A 23,641-nucleotide genomic window follows, 5' to 3' on the forward strand; every position below is an offset into this window, starting at 1 on the left:
ATTCAGAATAATTCGGCACTGGAAGGCAGTAGTAATTATAGTAAGATTAATTTTTTCTTCACAATACCTTCTCTCTGCAAATAGAATGATAGAAAGAGGAAATTTTTTCACCTCCATACAAGCTGTAGGCTGAGAGGGATTAGACCAAAGCTTTTATGAGCTTCATAATCAATAAAAACGAGGTACCTTATACTGTTAATAAGTCAATAAAACCTCCATAATTTTCAACCTAATTTCTATCCACTGCATCTGTAATGTATATTTAGTTTCCAGTGAAAAGTCAACTTGACATAATTTGCTTTTCAGGATTAAGGGAAAAATCTGTCTACGTCAACAACGCCTATAATGGAAGGTCAGTAATTGGATTATGTCACCAAAAGTGTGAATATTGATGTGAAGTCAAAACGGTTACACTTTTATAATAAAGGCAAAAGTGTAAGTCAGGTTTAAAAAATGTCTTATCAAAGTTGTTTATACGTAGTTTTATATAACAGTCTATTAGTTGTGTGCAACTTGTTGGTGAGTAATAACTGGAATTTTTTTGACTCAGAAAGGATGAATAATACAGAATAACAAATGAATTATCATTAACAAAGACTTTGAGTAAAGGGTTTGTGAAGTTGTCTAATTAGAAAAGGGTAGCATTGTGTGCAAATGTTTCTCAACAAAATGCGACATCTGCCCTTCGACCTCCATTATAAGTGGTTTTAGAGTAATTGGGTTTTCTGTAAAAATGTATGTGGGTGGAAATTGCTGATGCATTAGATAGAGATAAAGTCATGAAAAATGCCAGAGTATAGATTTAATAACATTATGAGCTATATTGAACCACATTTTGAATAATTTAGTGTTTTTGTAAGCACGCATACAGCACGTCATACCCTGTAGTATTCATTTAAATCAAGCATTTAAACCTTTTATATTAAAGGAGCTGTTGTATCAAAGGTGTGACGTTTACAGGGATTGCAGAGTGTGAGTGAAAAATCAGGCATGAGAGTGGAATTCCACTGATACTGACCAACTGTTCTGAAATTATGTTTATCATGACTTCATAAACCTACTGAGTAAATCCTTCCTTTAAAATGAGGGTAGTAAGCTACTCTGCTCACATGGCTGGCTGGTGTGTGTGTGTGTGTGTGTGTGTGTGTGTGTGTGTGTGTGTGTGTGTGTGTGTGTGTGTGTGTGTGTGTGTGTGTGTGTGTGTGTGTGTGTGTTAGTGGGTCAGTTTGAACAAGGCCTTGTGTGTGACACCCGAGCTGGTGCTCCTGTCGCTGCAACACTGCATTCAGAATGAGAGGAGGATCATTTGCATCCCATCCCCTCTTTTCCTTTTTTTTCCACTGTCTCATTCGTTTTTTTCCCTCCTCCGTAGCTCTAACAGTCTCTGTAGCAATATTACCAGCTATATCTCCTTCTCCCTTTTTGAATCTCTGTGCATAAAAAATCAGTGAGTCACTAAAAGCAATGTATGACCTGACCTTGTAGCCTATCCCATGCTCCACCAAAGTTCGCCACTTTTCTTCTCTAGCTTCGTGCGCTGCTGCCATTACTGCACTGTTTTTCTTGCGAAGAAGTTACTTATGTTTTCCACTTTCCTTCCAAAGTCTGGCTACTGCTATTTATGGTATTTTACTGAGCTGAGTCACACTGGATTTAACATACCACAGCTGTGCTCCTAGTCCAGATGTCTGGATTTGTATTCTTCCTTCGGATAGTTTGTTGATTTTTTTTTTACACAGACAAACTAAAGAGTTGGCAGAAATTTTGTCCAGTAACACACAATGTAAGAAATGAAATAAGACCTTCACTCCATGCCCACTACTTATAAATGACGTATTGTATTTATCTTATTAAATATTACATTTTATGTTTTTTCTCTGGCCGATGCAGATATTTAGAATTAAGGGCAGCTGATGGCTGATATATGATGCAGATTTGTTTTGGCCGATTTTCTTTTTTTCTTCCTTTATCTTATAAAATCTAACTAACTAACTAATTAATAAGATGTGATACAGAACATTGCTTAAAAGAAACCTTTTTTGAACAATACAAGCCTCTCCAATTAGTGCACTTGTTAGCAGGTTTTGATCCTCGTGCCTACCTGTAGCCTAATCTACAGCTGGTTGAAGGATCACTAGCAACAGTTCCAAAAAGTTACAATCATTCTTTCTCCAAATTAGACACACCAAGTTGATGGTCGGCTGTCGGGGATTGTCAGGACGGTTTTGTGCGTCGGTTGGCTTTAGATATTTTCCACACTGTTGGCTCTGGTTGGAACGAGTCAGCTGTTTTTCAGTCGTTTCTGTATGTCATATAGGCGGCGGAGAAAGAGAACGGCGAGAAAGAATACTCTGAAAGAAACTCTGGCTAATTAGCTTAGTAAATAAGCACACAAGAAAAAATTGAAAAATGGACATGATTAAAAAAACTACACATATCTGTTAGTAACAATCGCAGCAAGTGGAAACACTGCTTGCTTTATATATTCACAGTTTTTATCTCTTCTCAAATTAAGCGAATTTCGAATTGCAGGATTCACACTACTGTCACCTGCTGGTATATGGAGCATTATGTTCCCTCACGCAAGCGCATAACAAAATAATCGGGCTAATTTGCTGTACAATTTTCCAAAGCCGCTTGATAAAAAAAATTTAAAAAATCGGCGTGTTAATCAGCCGGCCAATCAGTCGGTCGATCTATAGTAGTCAAGTTAATTTCAATTGCGCTTTTCACAACAGACATTGTCTCAAAGCAGTTTTACAGAATTTAACAGTGAAGGTGAACGATGTGTATTTATCCTGATGAGCAGCCGTGGTGACTGTGGAAAGGAAAAACTCCCTTAGATGTTATGAGGAAGAAACCTCTTGAGGAACCAGACTTAAAAGGGGAACCCATCCTCATTTGGGTGATATCAAGAGTGTGATTATAGTCTTTGAACAATACAGAACACTGGAGAGTAAGAACTAACATGAGCATTAGAATGTAAGATTATGAGTAATGTCTTTTCTACCGTCTTATACAGTTGTGTGTGTGTGTATGTATATGTGTGTATATATATATATATATATATATATATATATATATATATATATATATATATATATATATATATATATATATATAATATATATAATATCAAATTAATTAGTATTTAATTTATGGAATTAGTATAGTCTGTGTCAACCCTTTTTCGCCCATAAGCACAAAGTAAAAAAGTAAATCTCAGTGTCTTTTCTACATGAATAGGTGTTTGTATCATACCTCTAGACATATTGTGTTGCTCTACAATGAGTCATTTATCCCTCTGTGATTATGAACAGGGAGGACACAGTCATTATTTAAGAAGCAGGGTGGAGAGGAGGCTTACCTGGAGTTCAGGTTCCTATGGGAGTGACTTAGCTTCGTCATTAAACAGAACAAACGTAAAAAAATATTTCATTGCAGGCTGTGAAACTCCCTGGTGTACCTGGACTTATTGTGTGGTGCTTTCTAGGCGTGACTTAATTTTGTGTACAGTAGTTAGCATACCTAAAATCCCAGTGCATAATACAGGCTGCATTTTAATCTTTGTGTATGCCCAAGCATCTGTGTGTGTGTGTGTGTGTGTGTGTGTGTGTGTGTGTGTGTGTGTGTGTGTGTGTGTGTGTGTGTGTGTGTGTGTGTGTGTGTGTGTGTGTGTGCGCCAACTCCCTCATGGACTTAAGTCATTTTGTGAAAACCACATACACAAGCAAATATTAAAAGATGGTTTCCACAAATAGATTAAATTCTGTCTTAGACTAAATGAAGCTGTCTTTAGAGAAATGTTCTTTTAGTCTTAGTGTCAGGAAACCTGTCTGTCTGAGCTTTAGTTAACTGGGTTAGGGTTAGTATTGAGGTTTTTATATGTTGAATTAAAATTTTGTCCACTGTGTGCAGTTTCTGCTTTTCCCTATAAACATACAGAACATTTCGTTTCCTTTAGCATGTGAAATTTGTTCTACTTTGCAGCTCTTGTTAACTGTTAAACCTGATATGTTCCTCTGCTATTGCAGCTCATTAGCTTCAATGTCTAAAGTGTATGAGTCGCTTTTCAATCTGAAGTTTATGGTAACTCTACCATAAAATTTCTGTTTGTCATAACCATTCTGGACATTCGCTTCCTACTTCTCTTTTTAACACCAGAAATGTTGCTTGCTTTGTTTTTGCATCATTCAGTGAAATAACTGTTGTGTGTGAAAATCTGAGATCATTAGTTTCTGTAGTACTCAAACCAACGAGTTTCGCACCATTGACCATGCCGTTGCCACTGACATCACATTTTGTCTGCCCAAACAGTAACCGAAGCTCTTGATATGCGTCTGCATTGATTTCTGCCACATGATTAGCTGGTAAATGTGGTTTAAATGTCCCGCAGTAAATACTTCACAGCATCACAGCCGATATGAGTGTCCATGACCTTAAAGTGTGAAAAACCATTGACCTCTGGTTACATTTGTGTTGTGCAGAAAAAACAGAAATTCTGTCTCTAATATGGCAACCACAACTGAAAAACTATACAATTACTAACTTGCTCTGAATGTAACTTATCAGCTAAAACATGTTAGTTTTTTTTTTTAGGCTATGAAGATGTGAGGATAACAAAACCCTGACAAGGATATAGTGGTTACTGAGGATAAATAAAGAGTTAAATATATTCACTACTATTGATACTGATATATTCAATACTGATATTCAATACTCAGTTACCTTTTCCATAAATCTTGTAATAGTAGTTTTATAATTTAGACAAAACACTGTACATTTCTGTGTAGCATAGACTAAAGCTATAGGCTAGTCCACTATACAGCATGTTCTGTTTTCATACGAATGAATGCATGGGCATTTATTCAGCTATCTGCTTATAAGTGCACCAAGTTCATCACACATTAAGCTGTTTTGTGATTCAGTAGGCTCATCATAATGTGCTTAATGCAGGCCATTTACTCATGAAGTCCTTCAGATCTGTTTGGCATTTGTGTAGCCTACTGAAGCTATTGTGCACTAATGTAGTCAATGAGGAACATATGCTATTCAGGCAAAACAGCCAAGCTATTAACCTCTCATTTGTGCCTGTGTTTGTGCATGATTGTGAGCAACACAGATTTATCAGCCAGGTTATATACACTGGAAATGAGCTTTTATTCTGTACAGCAGGATCTCAGTGTGATGTAAACCTTCTTTTTGCATTTCTTAAATGTACAAACGATAATCACCAGGCCCAAGGAATGATGTCATTCAACATGTCTGACTGGACGCCATGGATTTGTTCTTTCTTGAAAAGAATGACTCTGAAATGCTTAACGCATTTAATAAAATAGTGCATACAATATGGCTGAATAACAAATACCTTATTTTGAATGAATAGATAATGTATTAGAAAATTATATTAAATAGTAGCTAATAGTTTGGCTTTTTGGAAATGGAACAGTAGGTAAGATTAGTAATGAAAATTTTTTACCAATGGGTTGTTGTTTTTTTCCAAGGTTTCCATGATTCAATAAAAAAAAACGTGAGTCGGGTTCTCGCCTACATCGGACTTATATCTAACTTGGATCACTTAAATCTAAATGCAGCTACAGATACAGGATTTTGGAGCACTGAACTGTATGTTGCAGTATGATCTGTGTTTCTGTTTATGCATTTTTGCTGGTGGACATTACAAGCTTTGTAATAAAGAGATGCAAGAAACACAATGCCATTATTGTGAAACTGAGGTACACACATGCGTGCAAACACACACACACACACACACTCTGTCTCTCTGTACCATCTCCCGACTCTCTAAAGCTCTCTCATATGACAGCCTTGCTTTAATGTCTTTCTTAGCTGTTTGTTGTCCTTTGTCTCTCTAGTCATTTACACAATCATCACCTTTAAAACATCAAATCAGTAATTATTTAGACTCAAGGCTTTACATGTGAATTTATCTTGAGTCCTCTGTGCTTAAATTAAAAAACAATGATTTTAGAGTTTACTCTAGTTGGCTGGTGAGTATGTGCCAACTTGATAGGATTTGTAAGATAAATTCATGAATGATTACAAGATTTATCTATGTTTTTAATGTTAACACTAATTTCTTTGTTTAGTGGTAGCAGTTAGGACCGTAACTATACTGCCGTTGCTTTAGATAACTATTCAGTATGACCTACACTTTTAATCATATGTTATGTCTAAATTTTTCTAATCTACATATGAAACATAATCAGCATTTCATCATAATTATAACAAAAAAAATTTATCTGCCGCTGATGTATTTTGTCAGCTAACACATGTTTGGCAAATGATGGGTCAGTCATGAACGTCATTTTGAGCGTTTCTTTAATGTGACTTGAGTCATCTTAAAGACTGATTTGCTGATTTACTACTGAAGGCGCATGAGCAAAGCATTACAAAATCTCTGTAGGTTATGTACAGGAAACAAAATTGAGTAGTTCATCTCATGAGTTCTTTGGTCAGAGTTGTTCATTCTTTTGTAATGTGACACCCATAGAAGCTACACCGTGCAATAGATCCAGTTTTATGGTCTGAAAAAAGAACTAATGGCACAGACCAGAAGAAATAAGATCATATCATAATTTGTCCTTAGCTGCATTGTCATATTTTCATTATTGGAACTATAGTCAAGGTTTGTGTATGTAAACATGTTGGAAAATGTTGAAAATGTTAACATTTTATTTAATTTTTGATCAAAGAAACTAAATTAATTAAATGCCTAAAAAAAGTGCCTAAAATGATCCGATCTTCCTATCGCTATTTGGTGTCTGATGCTTGTTTCATCAGATGATAATACAGATGCTCCCCACTTTACGAACTTTTGTGGATATGAACAAACCTGTCCTTAAAGTAAAATTTGTTGAATTTTGTTGAGTCGAAAAAATTCTAAACGGTGGAGAGCCGCCGCTAGCTAGTCGTCGACTGTAACGAGTCTGCATGATGCGCACTGGACTCGGGTGAATAGATTTTTTTACGTGAAATTTTTATTCATTTATTTTTGTATTACTTAATACAAAATATTGTATACAGTATTACAATTTGATTTAGTACTTTGTTTATTTGATAGTATTTATAGCTTTTGCATCATTTGTAGATATGCGTAGTCAATAACAAACACAGTAACAACTTACGAAAGACCGTTTAGAACTTAATCTGTACACATCTGGATACGGTACTACAGGTAAACTTTTAATGTTAAGATTGAAAAGTTCTCGCCTCAGTGTCTGATTTAAAGGGTCCGGTAATTCCACGTTATTTTCTGTTTTTAGCTTTTATATTAAACTGTTCTTTTTTTTTTTAGCTAGTTGTTAGAAATTATTTTTTGACAACTCAATGCTTTAAAATGGCACCACTGGAAATGCTTTAGGTCCAGACATGCACAGATTCATCACAATGCTTTTGTTATTGTTTTATAGCGATGGGAAGATCGGATCATTTTAGTGAATCGGTTCATTAAATCTTGTTCATCAAAATGAACAAAACTTTTTTGTAATTTAATTCATTTATTTCCTTTGATCAGAAATAAAATTAAAATAATATATTTTTTTATTTTTTATAAAAAAAAACATGAACTTTGACTATAGTACCAATAATGAAAATATGACAATGCAGCTAAGGACAAATTATGATAAACAAAATGAGTATCACCTCAAATCACCTCTCACATGAAAAACAATGAACGACTCGTACCAGAGGACTCATGTTTCCTGTACATAACCTACTGAAATTTTGCGATGCTTTGCTCATACGTGTCCAGTAGAAAATGAAGGGTCTTTGAGACTACTTATTTACATTAAAGAATATCGGTCATGAACGACCCATCACTAATTGTTTACTTCTTTGCAGGGCTGGTTCTAGACATTTGGAGGCCCTAGACAAATGTTATATTGGATGCGTAAATTGTATTTATTTGGTAAATACAACAGAATATTTTTTTTATTATTTTTAACTAAAAAGAGTGAGTATGAGTATGGCTATTATGGTATTGTTAACATTACTGGAATTTACCAGATATTCAGACAGTTGAGGTACTTTTCTGAGATAATAAACAATGCTCTAGCCTAGCTGCAATTGCTGTTTTATTTACAAACTTTTACTTTTTCTTGAGTATTTTTTTTTAAGTGGCACTGACATGAATTGGCAGAATAATTATTACATAGCTAACATAGCTGCATCACAAGCTTTGATTTCTTTGCATGCCTGTTTAGCTTCTCTCTTAGCAACCTCCAAGGGATGCATTCGTTTCAGCGCCACCAGGTCAGTATGCAGAAAAGTTGTATTTTGTTCATCACAGTACACAAACTCTTCATGCATTCGGTCGGTGGGGCTCGCATTTAAATGGTGACATTAACTGGTTCCACTTCAGGTGACTGACAGTTATTTATATCCAATGGACAATGAGTCTTATCTTATGCTGCCCATTATGATTGGAGAGCTACTGTATAGGTTTGTTTTGGTTATGGAGGCCCAATATCCAAGCTTGAGGCCCTAGGCAATTGCCTGCTCTACCTATAGCTATCGATGGCCCTGCTCCCTGGAAATAGTCTGTACCAACATAGCTAATGTAGATAAGTAATGGAAGTCTTTCTCTTACAAAAATATTTAAAAAAAAAGAAATTTTGTGGCATAAAAAATCATCCAGTTTTTTAAATGATGATAAACAGATTCACTAATAGGCTTCCATATGCAGTTTGACTTACTCTTTTCTTTGAACAATAGCAAAAATCAGTAATGATACAGACTCGCCCCATCTTGCCAATGTTAAAAGATGGGTAGTAAATGTGTTATTCCTGCTATTATAAAGTTTTAAAATAGGCAAAATTATTCAGCATAACAGCAACAACAAAATCTTTAGCCATTAAAAAGGCTACAATTACCATTGTAGGTTGATTTTTATTTTTATTTTTTATTTTTATTTTTATTTTTTCAAACCATGGTTATCCTTCAGAAAATTTCAGCCAGTAATAAGAAAATAGAATCGATCCTGGTTCAAAGACAGCAAATTTAATTTTCGTTCTGCATTGTGTTGTCCTTTTATGAGCCAATACACAAAAGCTAGCATGTGGCGCTGAGTCACTGGATGACATAACTTCCTTTGCATGACATACAAAAGCATGTAGCTTTCTTGTGGATTGACCTTAACCGTCCAAAGCTCTCTGTTGTGATACAGTACGTTTACTGACCTTTTTGTACCAGTGTAGTCGTTCAAAATGCATAGTGTAAACATATTTTAGTTCAGGAGACATAGTATAAATACAGGTTTGTTTCTATAAAAACAGACATGTTCTTTTATGCTAATAACATAAATGAAACATGACATTCCCACTGTAATCCTACCTTGTTTTGTAGATATCAAGGCTAAAGTCAAAGCTAAATCTTTTGTCTGGGCTTGTTGTAGCTAATGCTCTATGTGTTTGTGTTTTCAGTCCCAGGAGATTTGATGCATGTGCTTGTTAATGGCTCTCTTGACTGGGAGGCGCTATCCTAATGAATGCAGGCCTTGTTTCAACTGTGTGATTAAAATGTTTTTTTGTCTTAAGGGTTATTTTTCCTTTTAAAACAATAACTTGTGTATGTGATTATTATAATATTCGGTGTATTTTGTATCCGTGAGTGGATGTGTGTGTTTGAGAGAGTGATGGATGAGGGTGATTCCACTGATGTTCTCTGCCTGTATGGGTGCTTTGTTCTAAGATCAGGGTGTAAATGTAATTTTTGCACAGGTCAGGTAGCATGTGTTTGTTTATTATTAACCACACATATTGATATAGATTCCAGAAAAAAATTGTGAGAGGCTGAATGATTAAAATCACATTTGCTAATATTACATGCATAATGCAGCAGCACCCTGCAGGTGTGTGTGTGTGTGTGTGTGTGTGTGTGAGAGAGAGAGAGAGAGAGAGAAAGAGAGCGAGCGAGTGATAGTGCATGCATGTGTGCATGAGTGTGTCTGGGTTTCTATTCTGAGCAGAAAAAATATCTAGAGCATTTCCAGCCATGACATGCAAATTTTGTATGTAGAGTCATATATATACAAGTAAATATAAATCAAAGTTCAATTTTAATTCAATTCAGATTGCTTTATTGGCTTGACAAAAAATACATTTTATTGCCAAAGCATTAAGAACAACACAGAAATTGATTTCGAACATCTGAACATTTTAGAAAGTAGCGTATACAGTATATAGAAATAACAAAAATCAGTATTGGAACTAATCAAGAAGATATTAAATATATACAAAAATCCTTCTTTGTTAAATAAAATTATGTTGGTTAGTCTGTTTATCATTAGACGTAGATTGTCTGCCATACATGTCATTACGCTAGAAACAAAATCTTATTTGAATCTGATCTTTAATATAAAACTTTCTTTCGGCTTCTCCCATTAGGGGTCGCCACAGCGGATCATCTGTATTCATGATCCGCATGTTCGATTTGGCACATGTTTTTATGCTGGATGCCCTTCCTAACACAACCCTCCCCATTTATCCGGCTTGGGACCGGCACTAAGAGTGCACTGGCTTGTGCAACCGTAATATAACTTCATGTAAATTAAAGCGAGCACTTCTGTCACTGCTGCCTTTTAATGCTAATGAATATTTATCTTTGAATTTCTATCTTGAATATAGAAAATTTATGACTCAAATATATAGGGCATTTCTGACTCAGTGAGTCTACTTTCTCTGGATTTTTTCATTCATGAAAACATGTTCATTGAAATTCAAACTTCTATTTGGAATAAAATTTAATAAAAACTCTATTGACTCTTTTTCTCTTTACAGGCCCAGCCTATCCTTGAACACCAACTTTCCATACAAAGTTGTCTGCTTCTGTCGGATCAGCCGATTATAATCCCAGCTGTGTCAAACCGTCATCCATTGACAGAGACTGACCTTTGACCTGGACCCAGCCCCTGGGCTTTGTGGTCATGTCTAGCCCCAGCAGTAGTCCAGAGAGAGAGGAAGGGATCACCGGGTCAATTCAGATTGAGAACCTCGGCTCTCCAGCAGGTCAGGAGGCTGACCCGCTCTCTGTTGGCAGCCCTGTGCTAAGCCCAGACTCCAGTTCCCATGATGCCGCTCTCTCTGCACCAGCAGTCTCGCCTGCTGACTCGGAGAATCTCAGTCCAGACGAACTGGAGCTGCTGGCCAAATTGGAGGAACAGAATAGGTATGTGAGCCACACAGGAACAAACACACTCATATTTAAGTTAATTTAATTTTTAAGTATTTGAGGTATTATGGGTATTTTTTTTTTTTTTTTTTTTGCAATTCTGTATTTAAATATTATACAAATGTGCATTAATACAATATTGTTTGCAGAAGACAGAGATAGAGGCTTTATGCAAAACCATAAAAAACAAAACAATCATCATTTCCCAATATATGAAAATAAACCAAAAAAATTCCAGTCTAACATTCTGAAAGCAACACATACTAATACAGTTGTGTTCAAAATTATTCAACCCCCACTGAAATTGATTGTTTTGGTCGGTTTGACATTGATTCTGATCATTCAGTCATCCTGCTTACAATTAAATCAAAGAGGCACGTGTAGGTCAGACAAATATAACACAACATTTATAATGAAATAACCACAAATGTCTTTTCTGAGCTCACATCATTATCAGTTTTATTCAACCCCCAAGTGACATTCAATCTTAGTACTTAGTACAACATCCTTTTACAGTAATAACAGCTTTTAAACGTGAAGCATAGCTTGACACAAGTGTCTTGCAGCGATCTACGGGTCTCTTCGCCCATTCATCATGGGCAAAAGCCTCCAGTTCATTCACATTCTTAGGCTTGCACTGCAACTGCTTTCTTTAAGTCCCACCAGAGGTTCTCAATCGGATTTAAGTCTGGTGACTGCGATGGCCACTTCAAAATGTTCCAGCCTTTAATCTGCAACCATGCTCTAGTGGACTTGGAGGTATGCTTGGGATCATTGTCCTGTTGAAAGGTCCAACGCCTTCCAAGCCTCAGGTTTGTGACGGACTGCATCACATTGTCATCCAATATCTCCTGGTACTGAAGAGAATTCATGGTACCTTGCACACGCTGAAGCTTCCCAGTACCTGCAGAAGCAAAACAGCCCCAAAGCATGATTGACCCCCCGCCATGCTTCACAGTAGGCAAGGTGTTCTTTTCTTCATAGGCCTTGTTCTTCCTCCTCCAAACATAGCGTTGATCCATGGGCCCAAACAGTTCTAATTTTGTTTCATCAGTCCACAGAACACTATCCCAAAACTTCTGTGGTTTGTCCACATGACTTTTGGCATACTGCAGTCGACTCTTCTTATTCTTTGGGGACAGCAAGGGGGTGCGCCTGGGAGTTCTGGCATGGAGGCCTTCATTACGCAGGGTGCGCCGTATTGTCTGAGCAGAAACTTCAGTACCCACATCTGACAAATCTTTTCTCAGTTCCTCAGCAGTCACACGGGGACTTTTCTCCACTCTACGCTTCAGGTAGCGCACAGCAGTCAAGTCAGCATCTTCTTTCTGCCACGACCAGGTAGCGTTTCAACAGTGCCCTTTGCCTTGAATTTGCGAATGATGCTTCCTATGGTGTCTCTTGGTATGTTTAACATCTTTGCAATCTTCTTATTGCCCTTCCTGTGAAGAGTAATCACCTGTTCTCTTGTCTTCCTGGACCATTCTCTTGACCTCACCATGTTTGTAACCACACCAGTAAATGTCTAGAAGGAGCTGAGTATCACAGTCATTTTAAAGCTGCCTAATTGGTGCTTATTAGGCTTTATTGCTGCTCCCTGATATCCACAGGTGTTTTCAATACCTGATTGAAAACACTTCATTGAACCTCTGTTCTTCAGAGTGGTAGTCTTTAAGGGGTTGAATAATTATGTCAATGAAGAATTCACAAAAGAAACATTTACTACTGTATTACAAAACTAATTGATGTCATTTTAGTTGCATATGGTTCTTTAAGAAGTCCTTGTAGGATTTCATTCTGAATACAATTACAAATGTACACTAAATTCCCTAAAACCATTTACAGCATTGGGGGTTGAATCATTTTGAACACAACTGTATGTGTGGCAGCCTGAAAAATATATGTATATAATGTACAATTTTATATAGTTGTCTTCATGCTCAAATGTACAAAGAGCGATTACAGTTGTAATCGTAATATTAAAAAGAGCTATGAAAAACTGTTTGTAATATTTTCCCACATTTTTATCCCCCCAAACCATCAGCTAGCTTTCCCCTGTCATTTGACATTTACCAAATGGGGAGGCTAAAGTCAAACCTTGCCAAACATTTCCACTGACTCATGTAAAGTGAGCGGGCTGTATTTTTTTAAAATGCTTTTCAAGGTGCTTCCCAGGGCAGAGTAACACTCAGAGGAAAGTGCTGCTCACCACATGAAGTCATTGCACTGCTATTCCACATACATGAGGTCACAGATGCTCACGATTAGCTAACTCTGCAAGAATGAGAGCATATGCAATTCCAGAATAACACATTTTGGCAGGATGCTATAGGGTGAAGATGTTTCTGTTCAGAGCACTTTGGAGTTCTGAAAGCTATGTTTATCCTTGATCATTACTGTTCCTCACCTACAGTGGATTTATGATATATTCTTGCCTAGTAAAGCCTACATAAGATTAAAAACTTTGGTCAAAACCTAATTTGGTGAACTACAGTTAGCACCTGATAGTATGTTAAAACCTGTTTTAAAAATGTTACTATAATCGAAACGAAAACTCCTCAATGTTCTCAGGATAAAAACCTATATCAATGTCTTCTAACTCTAACCACAAAAACAAATGCACCAGTTTTCACAATCTGAGTTCAACAATAGGAGATAAATGTTCTGTGCCAAGGCTGAACTTTTGTTCTACTTTACCTACTTCTAGGCTCCTGGAGGCTGATTCCAAATCCATGCGCTCTATGAGCGGCTCTCGCAGGAACAGTGGCTCCTCGTTGGTGTCCAGCTCCTCGGCCTCGTCCAACCTCTCGCACCTGGAGGAGGACACCTGGATCCTTTGGGGACGCATTGTTAACGAGTGGGAAGAGTGGAGACGTAAGAAAGACAAATTACTCAAGGTGAGGACACGCATGCACACTAGAATTGAATAATTTGTATGGAATAGCCAGATTTTTATTTGCTTTACGTTTAGTGACTCGATATAATAATAAATAGTGAATCCAAAATTCTTCTGCTGAATCCATTCAAAGACATTTGACATTTTAAATACCCAGTATTCATGGGCAGGATTTATACTGGTTTTTGTGTAACTATATTATGCTTATTCTGTTATTTTTATTGTTTTTTTTTTTTACAGGAAATTACAGGAAAGTTTTCTAAATAATAAGATATTTTATATTCAGAATTTTTACTCTCTATCCTATCTGTTGGTCTTCCAGGAACTGATAAGAAAGGGGATCCCGCATCATTTCCGGGCGATTGTGTGGCAGCTGCTGGGCAACGCCACAGACATGCCAGTAAAGAACCAATACTCAGAGCTGCTGAAGATGTCTTCACCTTGCGAAAAGCTCATCCGCAGGGACATCGCCCGTACCTACCCTGAGCACGAGTTCTTCAAGGGGCAGGATAGTCTGGGCCAGGAGGTCCTCTTTAACGTCATGAAGGTGAAGGAGAGAGATGCTTGCACAGGATGAATATATTTATTTGTTGTAAAGGAAGAATGTTTACTGATCATAAATATCAAACAGCATAATGATAAAGCACAATGTATGTGTTTCTTGATAGCAATTTACTACTATTTGTGTGTGTGTGTGTGTGTGTGTGTGTGTGTGTGTGTGTGTGTGTGTGTGTGTGTGTGTGTGTGTGTGTGTGTGTGTTGCAGGCATACTCCCTCGTAGACCGAGAGGTAGGATACTGTCAGGGCAGTGCCTTTATCGTTGGGTTGCTGCTCATGCAGGTAAATCCAAATATAATGTTACATTTTCATATACACTTTCTTGATTACACATCAAGAATTCTGTAAATCTGCTTTGAGACAATGTCTGAAAAGCGCTATAGAAATACACTTGACTTGACTTGACATCACACTAAAATCACACTACACTACCATGAACTGTGTGTGTGTGTGTGTCTGATGTGCCTAGATGCCAGAGGAGGAGGCATTCTGTGTATTTGTGAGGCTGATGCAGGAATACAGACTTAGAGAGCTCTTTAAACCAAGCATGGCAGAGCTGGGCCTCTGCATATACCAGTTTGAATACCTGCTGCAGGTAAATGATTACTACATACGATAAGATAACTCCATATAAACATAACATGGTTTTTATTAAGTGATTAATCAAGGAAGGATCTAAAAAAAACAAACAAACAAAAAAAAAACAAGGACGAGCAAGAGAAATATTTTTCAATGCAACAATGAAGAAGAATGTGTAAAGCAGAACGATGAACGCGAAAACAGAGTAAGGAACAATGTGAATTATAAAGAAAAAATGGAAAGGGAAAGGATGAAAGTGTAAAGAAAGAAAAAACAGGGAATTCCTAACACTGTGAGTGAGAGCATAGACAGTGACTGGATCAAATAATAAATGCAACAATGACAATGCTCTGTATTGTGTATTTTTGACAAATTTTTGTAAATTTGACACAGCAATCCACACCAAAAACCCAGTCCACTGCTTGTGAAAACCCTAAAACAGTTTGATGGATGTATTGACTGAGAACATATTAGCTAACATATCTAGCTACCACAGTACTAAAGCAAAGAAAGCCTTTAAAGTACCTATTTGATTTAAGGATACTTTTGCAATCTACTGGATAAAGTTTACTAATAGGCTAGTGAATGTTTTGGCCAACTACCCATGTATACACAATTAAAAGCAAGCAGCTAGCAAGCTTTGGGCTACATTTTTCTATGAAATTAAATAAGTAATCACGTTTGCTAACAAGCTAGCTAACCTTGGGCTAGGTATCATATTTCATTAATCTAAATATATTATTAAATAAATGTATGCTAATACTATTCTATTAACAGATTCTGGTTTATGCATATTATTATTTAATTGTGTATTTGCCATTCGTTTATGTAAGAGTTGATTTCTGTACTTCACTTGCATCCAACAGACATTTGTTTAGTTTGTAGATAGAAAATGAACCAGTATTCATTTAGATTGGGTAAATATATTGATAAATGACCAAGTTTTTAAAAAGAAAACATTTGTGTGAAAGCTTTACAATAAAAAAAAAAAGAAAACACTGGTAAGCCACCAGGTGGCAGCAGATCTTCTGTTCAACTGAACACTTGATGTCATACATTTCTCTGGACAGTCTTTCTCTTCTGTCCTCTTATTTATTTATTTTTTCTCTTTATTTCTTTTTCATAACTGATCATTTTCCTGCAATTTTCTAACACAGTGTTTCTTTTATAACAGGAGCAGCTGCCGGAGTTAAATGTGCATTTTCGCTCACAGAGTTTCCACACCTCCATGTATGCTTCATCATGGTTCCTCACACTCTTCCTCACCTTTCTGCCTCTACCTATTGCCACACGTATTTTTGATATCTTCATGTATGAGGTACGGGTTTAGGTGTAGTAAAAGAATGCTTGTAATGAGTTAATTTTGAGTCTGTGAGTTAAAAAAAATTGTGTGAGAGGTTAAGTGTGTGGTAAAGTAATGTGTGTGTGTGTGTGTGTGTGTGTGTGTGTGTGTGTCTGTCTGTCTGTTGCAAAAATGAAAAAGTAAAGGTGTGTGTATGTGGGTTTGCTTTTGCTTGAGGCTAACAGTGTAAGTGTAGATTAATCAAAACCAGGATGAATTTCTGTTTTTACATATTTGGCTTTAAGAGCACATATATTGTGTTCACAGGGTCTGGAGATTATATTCCGAGTAGGAATGGCCATTCTACAGTACAACCAGACCGACCTCATACAGCTGGACATGGAGGGCATGTCACAGGTTAGAGAACAACATTGTTCCTTGTCTTTCTCTGGCACACACAAACTGTTTCCTACCAAGGTGCTACAGGTATTTACACATTTAAAAACACATAACAGTGTAATAGGAAGCATCATTTAGTAATATATTATACTTTGTGTGCATTGACATCTTGGGAACCTTTTATTATAAAATTAATACTCTCCTGGGCAAAAAATGGTCCAAGCTAAAAACATAAATAAATCGCAAATATGAACCGTATAATGGCTTTAACATCAAATTGTTATTCGCAAAATGAGCACGAATTAAACAAATGCACTCCTGGGACTTCATGTGACATTATAGGCTTGTGTTCCATTGGTGTATTGATCTGTTTGGGGAAATTCGCTTATCTAGTTTTCTTGTATTAAGGTAAAACCATAATAATGGCCGATGTAAAAATAATCCTCAAATACTGGGTAGAGAATGTTTTCCAAGAAAATATGTTTAAAAAAAAAAAGAGGGCCTGAGAACAAGCTAAAAAAAAATAGAATGGAGATTGTTTAGAATGGAAAGTGTTTGTTTTGTTTCTTGCAAATTCTCTGACAAACGATTTGTTGTTAAGGCCAATAAAAAAATTTCTATTTTGCCATTTTGGGCTTAGCCCATTTTTTTTTTCCAAACGTAGTTTTTGCTCCTAGATCCACTTTCATTGCCGTTTTAAAATAAATATATATTTATATTTATATATATTTATATTTCAATAAATATACCCAGTTTTTAACATGGGACGATAATTGAATCTGTAATAATGTGCCAGGTTATAAAGCATTAAAGCTGATAAACATAAGGCCATCATACCGTGTGTCAAGTATCTTTTTCTGATGCTTAGCAACCAAAGTTTACTGTCAATTTGGCAATATCCCATAAGCAAGAGTGCGGTTGTATTGAATGTAGGCACAGCAAGCATTTGGCTGTAGTTAATCACAGACCTGCTGATATTCAGTATAAGAGCATGAGTGCAAGTATTGCTTCAGAAGTTAGTATTGAGTAACTGATATTTTGGACACAATGTTAACACAGTGTTTTGAGTTTGTCTATAATAGTCACATACCACCACCTTAAAGCTTACAATAATATTTTTATTCAAAATGGATGGCGGAGATATGTATATATTCTTGTTTGCATTATTTTGGGGTTGGGTTTATATTTAATGTAATATTGCAAGTTTTGAATTGTAGCAATTTTTACTGCATCTGGAAAGTATTCAGACTTCCTTCACTTTTTTTATTTTGTTATGTTGCATCCTGATACTACAATCATTCATATTGATTTATTTTTCTCACGAATCTACACTCAGTACCCCACAATGACAAAGTGAATACAAAACTCTCTGCATGTCACCACTTTACTTTTTTTACTTTACCTAATTGTTGCTGAGATGTTTCTACAGTTTACCTGTGATACATTATATTGATTGAACATGATTTGGAAAGGCACACACCTCTCTGTAGAGGGGCTCACAGCTGACAATGCATATCAAATCAAAAACCATTAGCCTTTACACCCACTTATTATGGAATTGTCCTCTAATTAGAACTTATTGGTCAAGGTTTGTTGTTTTTATGAGCCGTATGTTTGGACTGGAGATACATATGGACCTTTTGTCTTTGATTTTCAGTCTCCCAGTCAGACACCTGCAGAACAAATTTAATAAGCGTTATTTTATATTCTAGCCTTTGCTGCTAGGAAAAAATATATTATTAACCTGGCTCAATGACAAACCCACATCTTTGTAAGGATGGCACAAGATTATTGGAGAAATGATTCCCTTAGAGTTCTTGACCTGTTACTCATCAGACTACTGAAGTTTGGACTCCATACCTCGATTATATTGATGTCTTTTTAAGTAATATTTTGAGTTTTGGCATGTAATTTTATTTTATTAATATATGTATGTATTTGTATATATGTGTGTGTGTGTGTGTGTGTGTGTGTGTGTGTGTGTGTGTGTGTGTGTGTGTGTGTGTGTGTGTGTGTGTGTGTGTGTGTGTGTATATATATATATATATATATATATATATATATATATATATATATATATATATATATATATATATATATATATGCATGTATAACTTTTTTTTTTTTCTTTCTCCCTTTTCGTCTTCTTTTTCACTAGCATTGTAAAATTGTAAACTGTTTAATAAAAATAAAAAATACAAGAAATTACGTCAAAGGAACTGCCTGCAAAGAGACAGAATTTTTGCAAAGCACAGATTTGTGCAAGGGTACAAAAATTGCTGCTGAACTAAAGATTCCCAAGAGCACAGTGTCTCCATAATTTTCCAAAGGAAAAACAGTGGCACAACCAAGACTTCTCACCCGGTAATCAGGAAGAAGGGCCTTAGTAAGAGATTCAACCAAGAACCCGATGGTCCCTGAAAAAAATAATTGGTAACTGATACTTGAATTGAATGAACATCAGGATGATAAGAGTCAGGCCACATCATATCAACCATATCAAGTCATTGATTATTTTTCTATAACATCATAGCTTCATTTATTCAATTTAATTAAGGATTTTGTTTACATTTATTTGGATTAAACTCAAATGTACTTATAATGTAAATTCACTCAGTGGTAACCTTCATTAATAAATACATTTTCTTAAATAGTAAAGGTGCTTTTTTTTTAATAATATTTACATATTTCTCAGTTTGCTAGTGCAGTACATCACATGTTACATGCTTATAAGCCATCTGTGGATTAGTTACAGTACAGGGGCTTTGCCAGATTTGAGCGCATGATGTAGCACAAATATTATGTTTCTGTTGCCTTACAGCACTTTCAGAAGGTTATCCCTCACCAGTTTGACAGCTGCCTGGATAAACTCATCCTCCGAGCCTATCAGATCAAATACAACCCTAAGAAGATGAAAAAGTGAGTCTGAGGAAAAAAAGATGAGCAACAAAACGCATCATTCTGCCCAACATGGGAAAGAAAAATCATTGCATATATTTAACCTTATAAGTGACCTCAACATTTACTTGATGCCATGGATACAAGTAGTTATTCCTTAAAAACTGATTGAGACCATAGTTTATCAGTTATAGTTTAGGATAAGTTTTTTAAATTGTTGGCATTACAGCAAAGAAAATGGCATGGCAATTAAAAGAAACGTGGTATATTGAATTTTTCCAATTGAATAATGGTCTGTTTGTTGATTACAGATTGGAAAAGGAGTATACCACCATCAAAAACAAAGAGATGGAGGAACAGATAGAAATCAAGGTGTGCAATAAGTATAAGCTACTTTAAGACATGCAAAAAAAAAAGGTTTAACAAAATTGCTAAAAATGTTCCTCTATTCCAAACAGCGTCTTCGCACTGAGAACAGACTGTTAAAACAGAGGATTGAGACACTGGAGAAGGTGAAAGCTTTTTTATTGAGCTTCTATGAGCTGTGACCAGTTAGTATGTAGACTGCAGTAGCTTGTGTGTGTGTGTGTGTGAGAGGGTGTGGTGTAAATTTATGTAATAATGAGAACAAATAGATTTGAATATTTTGTCAGTGTGAACAGAGCTAGCGATGGTTTTTCCTTAAAGAATCATATTCCTTTCTGTCTTGTCTCTTGTCATTTCTATCCTTTTCTTTTTTCTTTTTCTTTTATCATTATTATTATATATATTATTATTATTTTGTACATATATCCTGTTATTGGTATCTTGGTGTCTGTCTGTCTATGTTCCTGATTTCTACTCAACCTCCAATCCTACTTGCCTTTTTTTCCTGTCTATCTTTTATCAACTGTGTTATTATCTTTCTGTCTTCCTTCCCCTTTTTCTCTCCACTTTTCCACTTTTATCTCCGCTGTTGTGGTGTTGTAGGAGAGTGCCGCACTGGCAGACAGGTTGATCCAGGTAAAGTACTGTTAATGTTAAATTAGCAACTAACACCTCCATTCAATTCTTTCATTATATACTTTCTCTTCCTTGATTTCCCCTCAGGGACTTCGCAGCCTGCTTGCATGGGTTTGGATATGATTAGGTTAAAAAAGACCCCTTCGTGAATTATCTATGAAACTAAAATATATAAATATAAAATTCAAATAAATCTAGGTGTACAATAAGGTGTAAAATGAATGTCATGCATATAACTATCAATGTCCTGCAAATTAGATCTGCATAATCAGTTGTATTTCTTTTATTCACCTTACTTCAGAATTTGGTGACTTTTGAACTGCTCATTGTATTATGTAAATACACTCTTAAAAAAAAAATAAATTGTGTAATAATAGGAGACAATTTGTAGATTTTGAAGAATGTAATATGGGCTGCTTTTATGACATATTTTGCACCATGAAGAAAGAGGGGAAAAAAGACATCAAAAAAGAAAAGAAAAAACACATTCAACAAGAGTTTTAAAACACTTATTTAAGTTAATTATTAGTTTATTTCATACACTGTTTTTTTATATTAAAACCAGTTATTCATCAAATGGCATGTCTTATTACTGCCTCATACCATGTTTATTTTATTAAATAAAAAGCTTAATTTGTTAACAGGTCATAATAATAATTTAAGGGGTGGTGGTTAAGGTGCTGGGTGCTGCATCATAATTATATCAGTATTAGTTATAAGAATTTCACTGTGCTGTAATGTATATGTGACAAATAAAGGCAATTATTTTTCTACTGCATCCGTAAGTTTCCAATTCATTTCATTGGTTTTTAAACAGGCAGTTTGCTCGTCACACAGAATGTATTTAGTAGACATTCCCAGACACACTTTGCGTGATAAGCTGCAGACAATGTAAATCAAACGGTAATTTCCAACGCCCTGCCACATCAAGTTGTGCTTTTTTTTTTTTTTTTATGCTGCGCCTCCTGATGTACATCTAGCCTCAGTGTGTTTCCTGCCTCCCTCTTACATCCTTCCCCCTTTAATACCAAAGCTGCCCAGAAAAGGTTTTATGCATGAGAGAATGTGTGTTTTTTTATTTATTTATTTTTTTTTTGTTGATCAATATGTTTTGTTTTTTTACACTCATTACTGCATGCATTGTACATGACTGGAATGACAAAAAATATCTCTTATGATGGCCGCATTAAGCATTAACAGTTTAAGCACATATCTTCCACAGCCTTGCATGTTGAATGTGGAGTGTAGGGATGCATCAAGGTTTAATCTCAGGTTCACTAACATTTTCTTTTTGCTGTAACTAAATGTTACAGCTGAATGAAAGATTTTTACTATTGAATATGACCCGATATTTATTATCATTCAACCCCCAATCCCAGTCTTTTTATCACCTCTAGTGCCAGCAATGTAAATGACCACATCCTGAAGAATTCCTTCTGTCTGCTGTTTCAGGGTCAGGTAACGAGAGCGCAGGAAGCGGAGGAGAATTACGTGATCAAACGCGAATTAGCGGTGGTGCGGCAACAGTGCACGACAGCCAGCGAGAGCCTGGAGAGAGCACAGGATACGATACGGGAATTGCAGCAACACACAGTAAGTTTATCCAAGGTTTGCTTTTTTCACATTAATTAACATGACCAGTTTCGAGTTAGATTCTTAGACATCTTCTGTAGACATCCTCATAAAGGGCTATATTCAGAAAGGAGTTACGTGCATGTAGAACGTAGATTTCATACAAACAGTCTTTGACACTGTTGGGACTGATTGACTGATCTGATCAAAGTATGTCCAGGTAACATTGTTTTTGGCTTTACATTTCTATAAAAATGTGCACATGATGTAATGTCACAAATATACTTTTGACAAGGCACACATGTGCATTCAAAACCATTCCAGGTGACTACCTCATGAATCTGATGAGAGAATGCCATAACCGTGCAAAGCAGAAGGTGGTTACTTTGAATAATTAAAAATATAAAACATATTGTGGTTTGTTTAGCATGTTTTTGTTTATTACATAATTCCATATGTGTCCTTTCATAGTTTGGATGTCTATAGCATTTATGTACAATAAATAATTAATAAGGAGAAAGGGTGTCCAAACTTTTGACTGGTTTATGCAGAGTGTGAAAACACAACTTTCCCCACAAAAATATTAACATATTTTGGACTAATCCTCTAAATAATACTGATACCAAATGATCCCAATAATACTGCTTTCCCCAATTGGTTATCCGGAAAAGATAAATATACCCCAGATAAATGTGGCTTACTATTTTTTTTTCACTGATTCACAAGCCATGGGCATTTAAGTACATCATGAAATGTTAGCAGCTTATAAGGTGTCATTCTACAGAACAATGTCCAGAAAATAAGCTTCAGATTGTGGAGTCTAAATTATTTGAGGAATGATATTCAGTGCTATTAAAGATTTCAGCGACATTAGTGATTCTAATCACTGTCACAGTAATGATGTAATTTAGAACCACACAATGTTATACTGTTTTAGGTAAATAATTTTTCAAAAGATTGGTGTGTGTTATGTATCCTGACATAAAGTGGTGTTACTACAACCGGTTTTATTTTCTGATCCCTCCACCTAATCCTTTAATACCACAACAGGTTTTCAATGCTAACTGTTTTAGATATGTTAATTAATTATATGCATAACTGTCAGTAGGCATATTTAGCATTAAAATGAGTTCCTGTAATCGTTAAAAAAAGAAGTGTGGTATGTGCTCGTCAGTAAGAATTCACCCTCTGTTGAGAGTTCATGTTTTTACTGGTAATTTTACTCTGTATAATGTAGTGTGTTGTATTTTATAGTGCTGTTTTTTTAT

At 35.8% G+C, this 23,641-nt stretch overlaps 1 protein-coding gene across 3 annotated transcripts in view; it reads left to right on the top strand.

The window, feature by feature from the left end:
• The window catches only part of evi5l (ecotropic viral integration site 5 like), a 46,602-nt gene that overhangs the window by 2,918 nt on the left and 20,043 nt on the right, over positions 1-23,641 (top strand). For 2 of the 3 annotated variants that reach the window (XM_046837539.1, XM_046837536.1), the window contains exons 2-13: positions 10,797-11,184; positions 13,895-14,084; positions 14,406-14,630; positions 14,849-14,923; positions 15,111-15,236; positions 16,395-16,538; positions 16,830-16,919; positions 19,723-19,820; positions 20,111-20,171; positions 20,258-20,311; positions 20,769-20,801; positions 22,254-22,394. In XM_046837539.1, the coding sequence (XP_046693495.1) occupies positions 10,943-11,184; positions 13,895-14,084; positions 14,406-14,630; positions 14,849-14,923; positions 15,111-15,236; positions 16,395-16,538; positions 16,830-16,919; positions 19,723-19,820; positions 20,111-20,171; positions 20,258-20,311; positions 20,769-20,801; positions 22,254-22,394 (1,479 nt within the window). In that variant the 5' untranslated portion in view covers positions 10,797-10,942. The remainder of the gene's footprint in view (positions 1-10,796; positions 11,185-13,894; positions 14,085-14,405; positions 14,631-14,848; positions 14,924-15,110; positions 15,237-16,394; positions 16,539-16,829; positions 16,920-19,722; positions 19,821-20,110; positions 20,172-20,257; positions 20,312-20,768; positions 20,802-22,253; positions 22,395-23,641) is intronic. The other variant, XM_046837538.1, reaches the window with a different exon arrangement.

This window comes from Silurus meridionalis, chromosome 24, assembly GCF_014805685.1.
Source record: "Silurus meridionalis isolate SWU-2019-XX chromosome 24, ASM1480568v1, whole genome shotgun sequence".
In the NCBI taxonomy this organism is placed as follows: Eukaryota; Metazoa; Chordata; class Actinopteri; order Siluriformes; family Siluridae; genus Silurus; species Silurus meridionalis.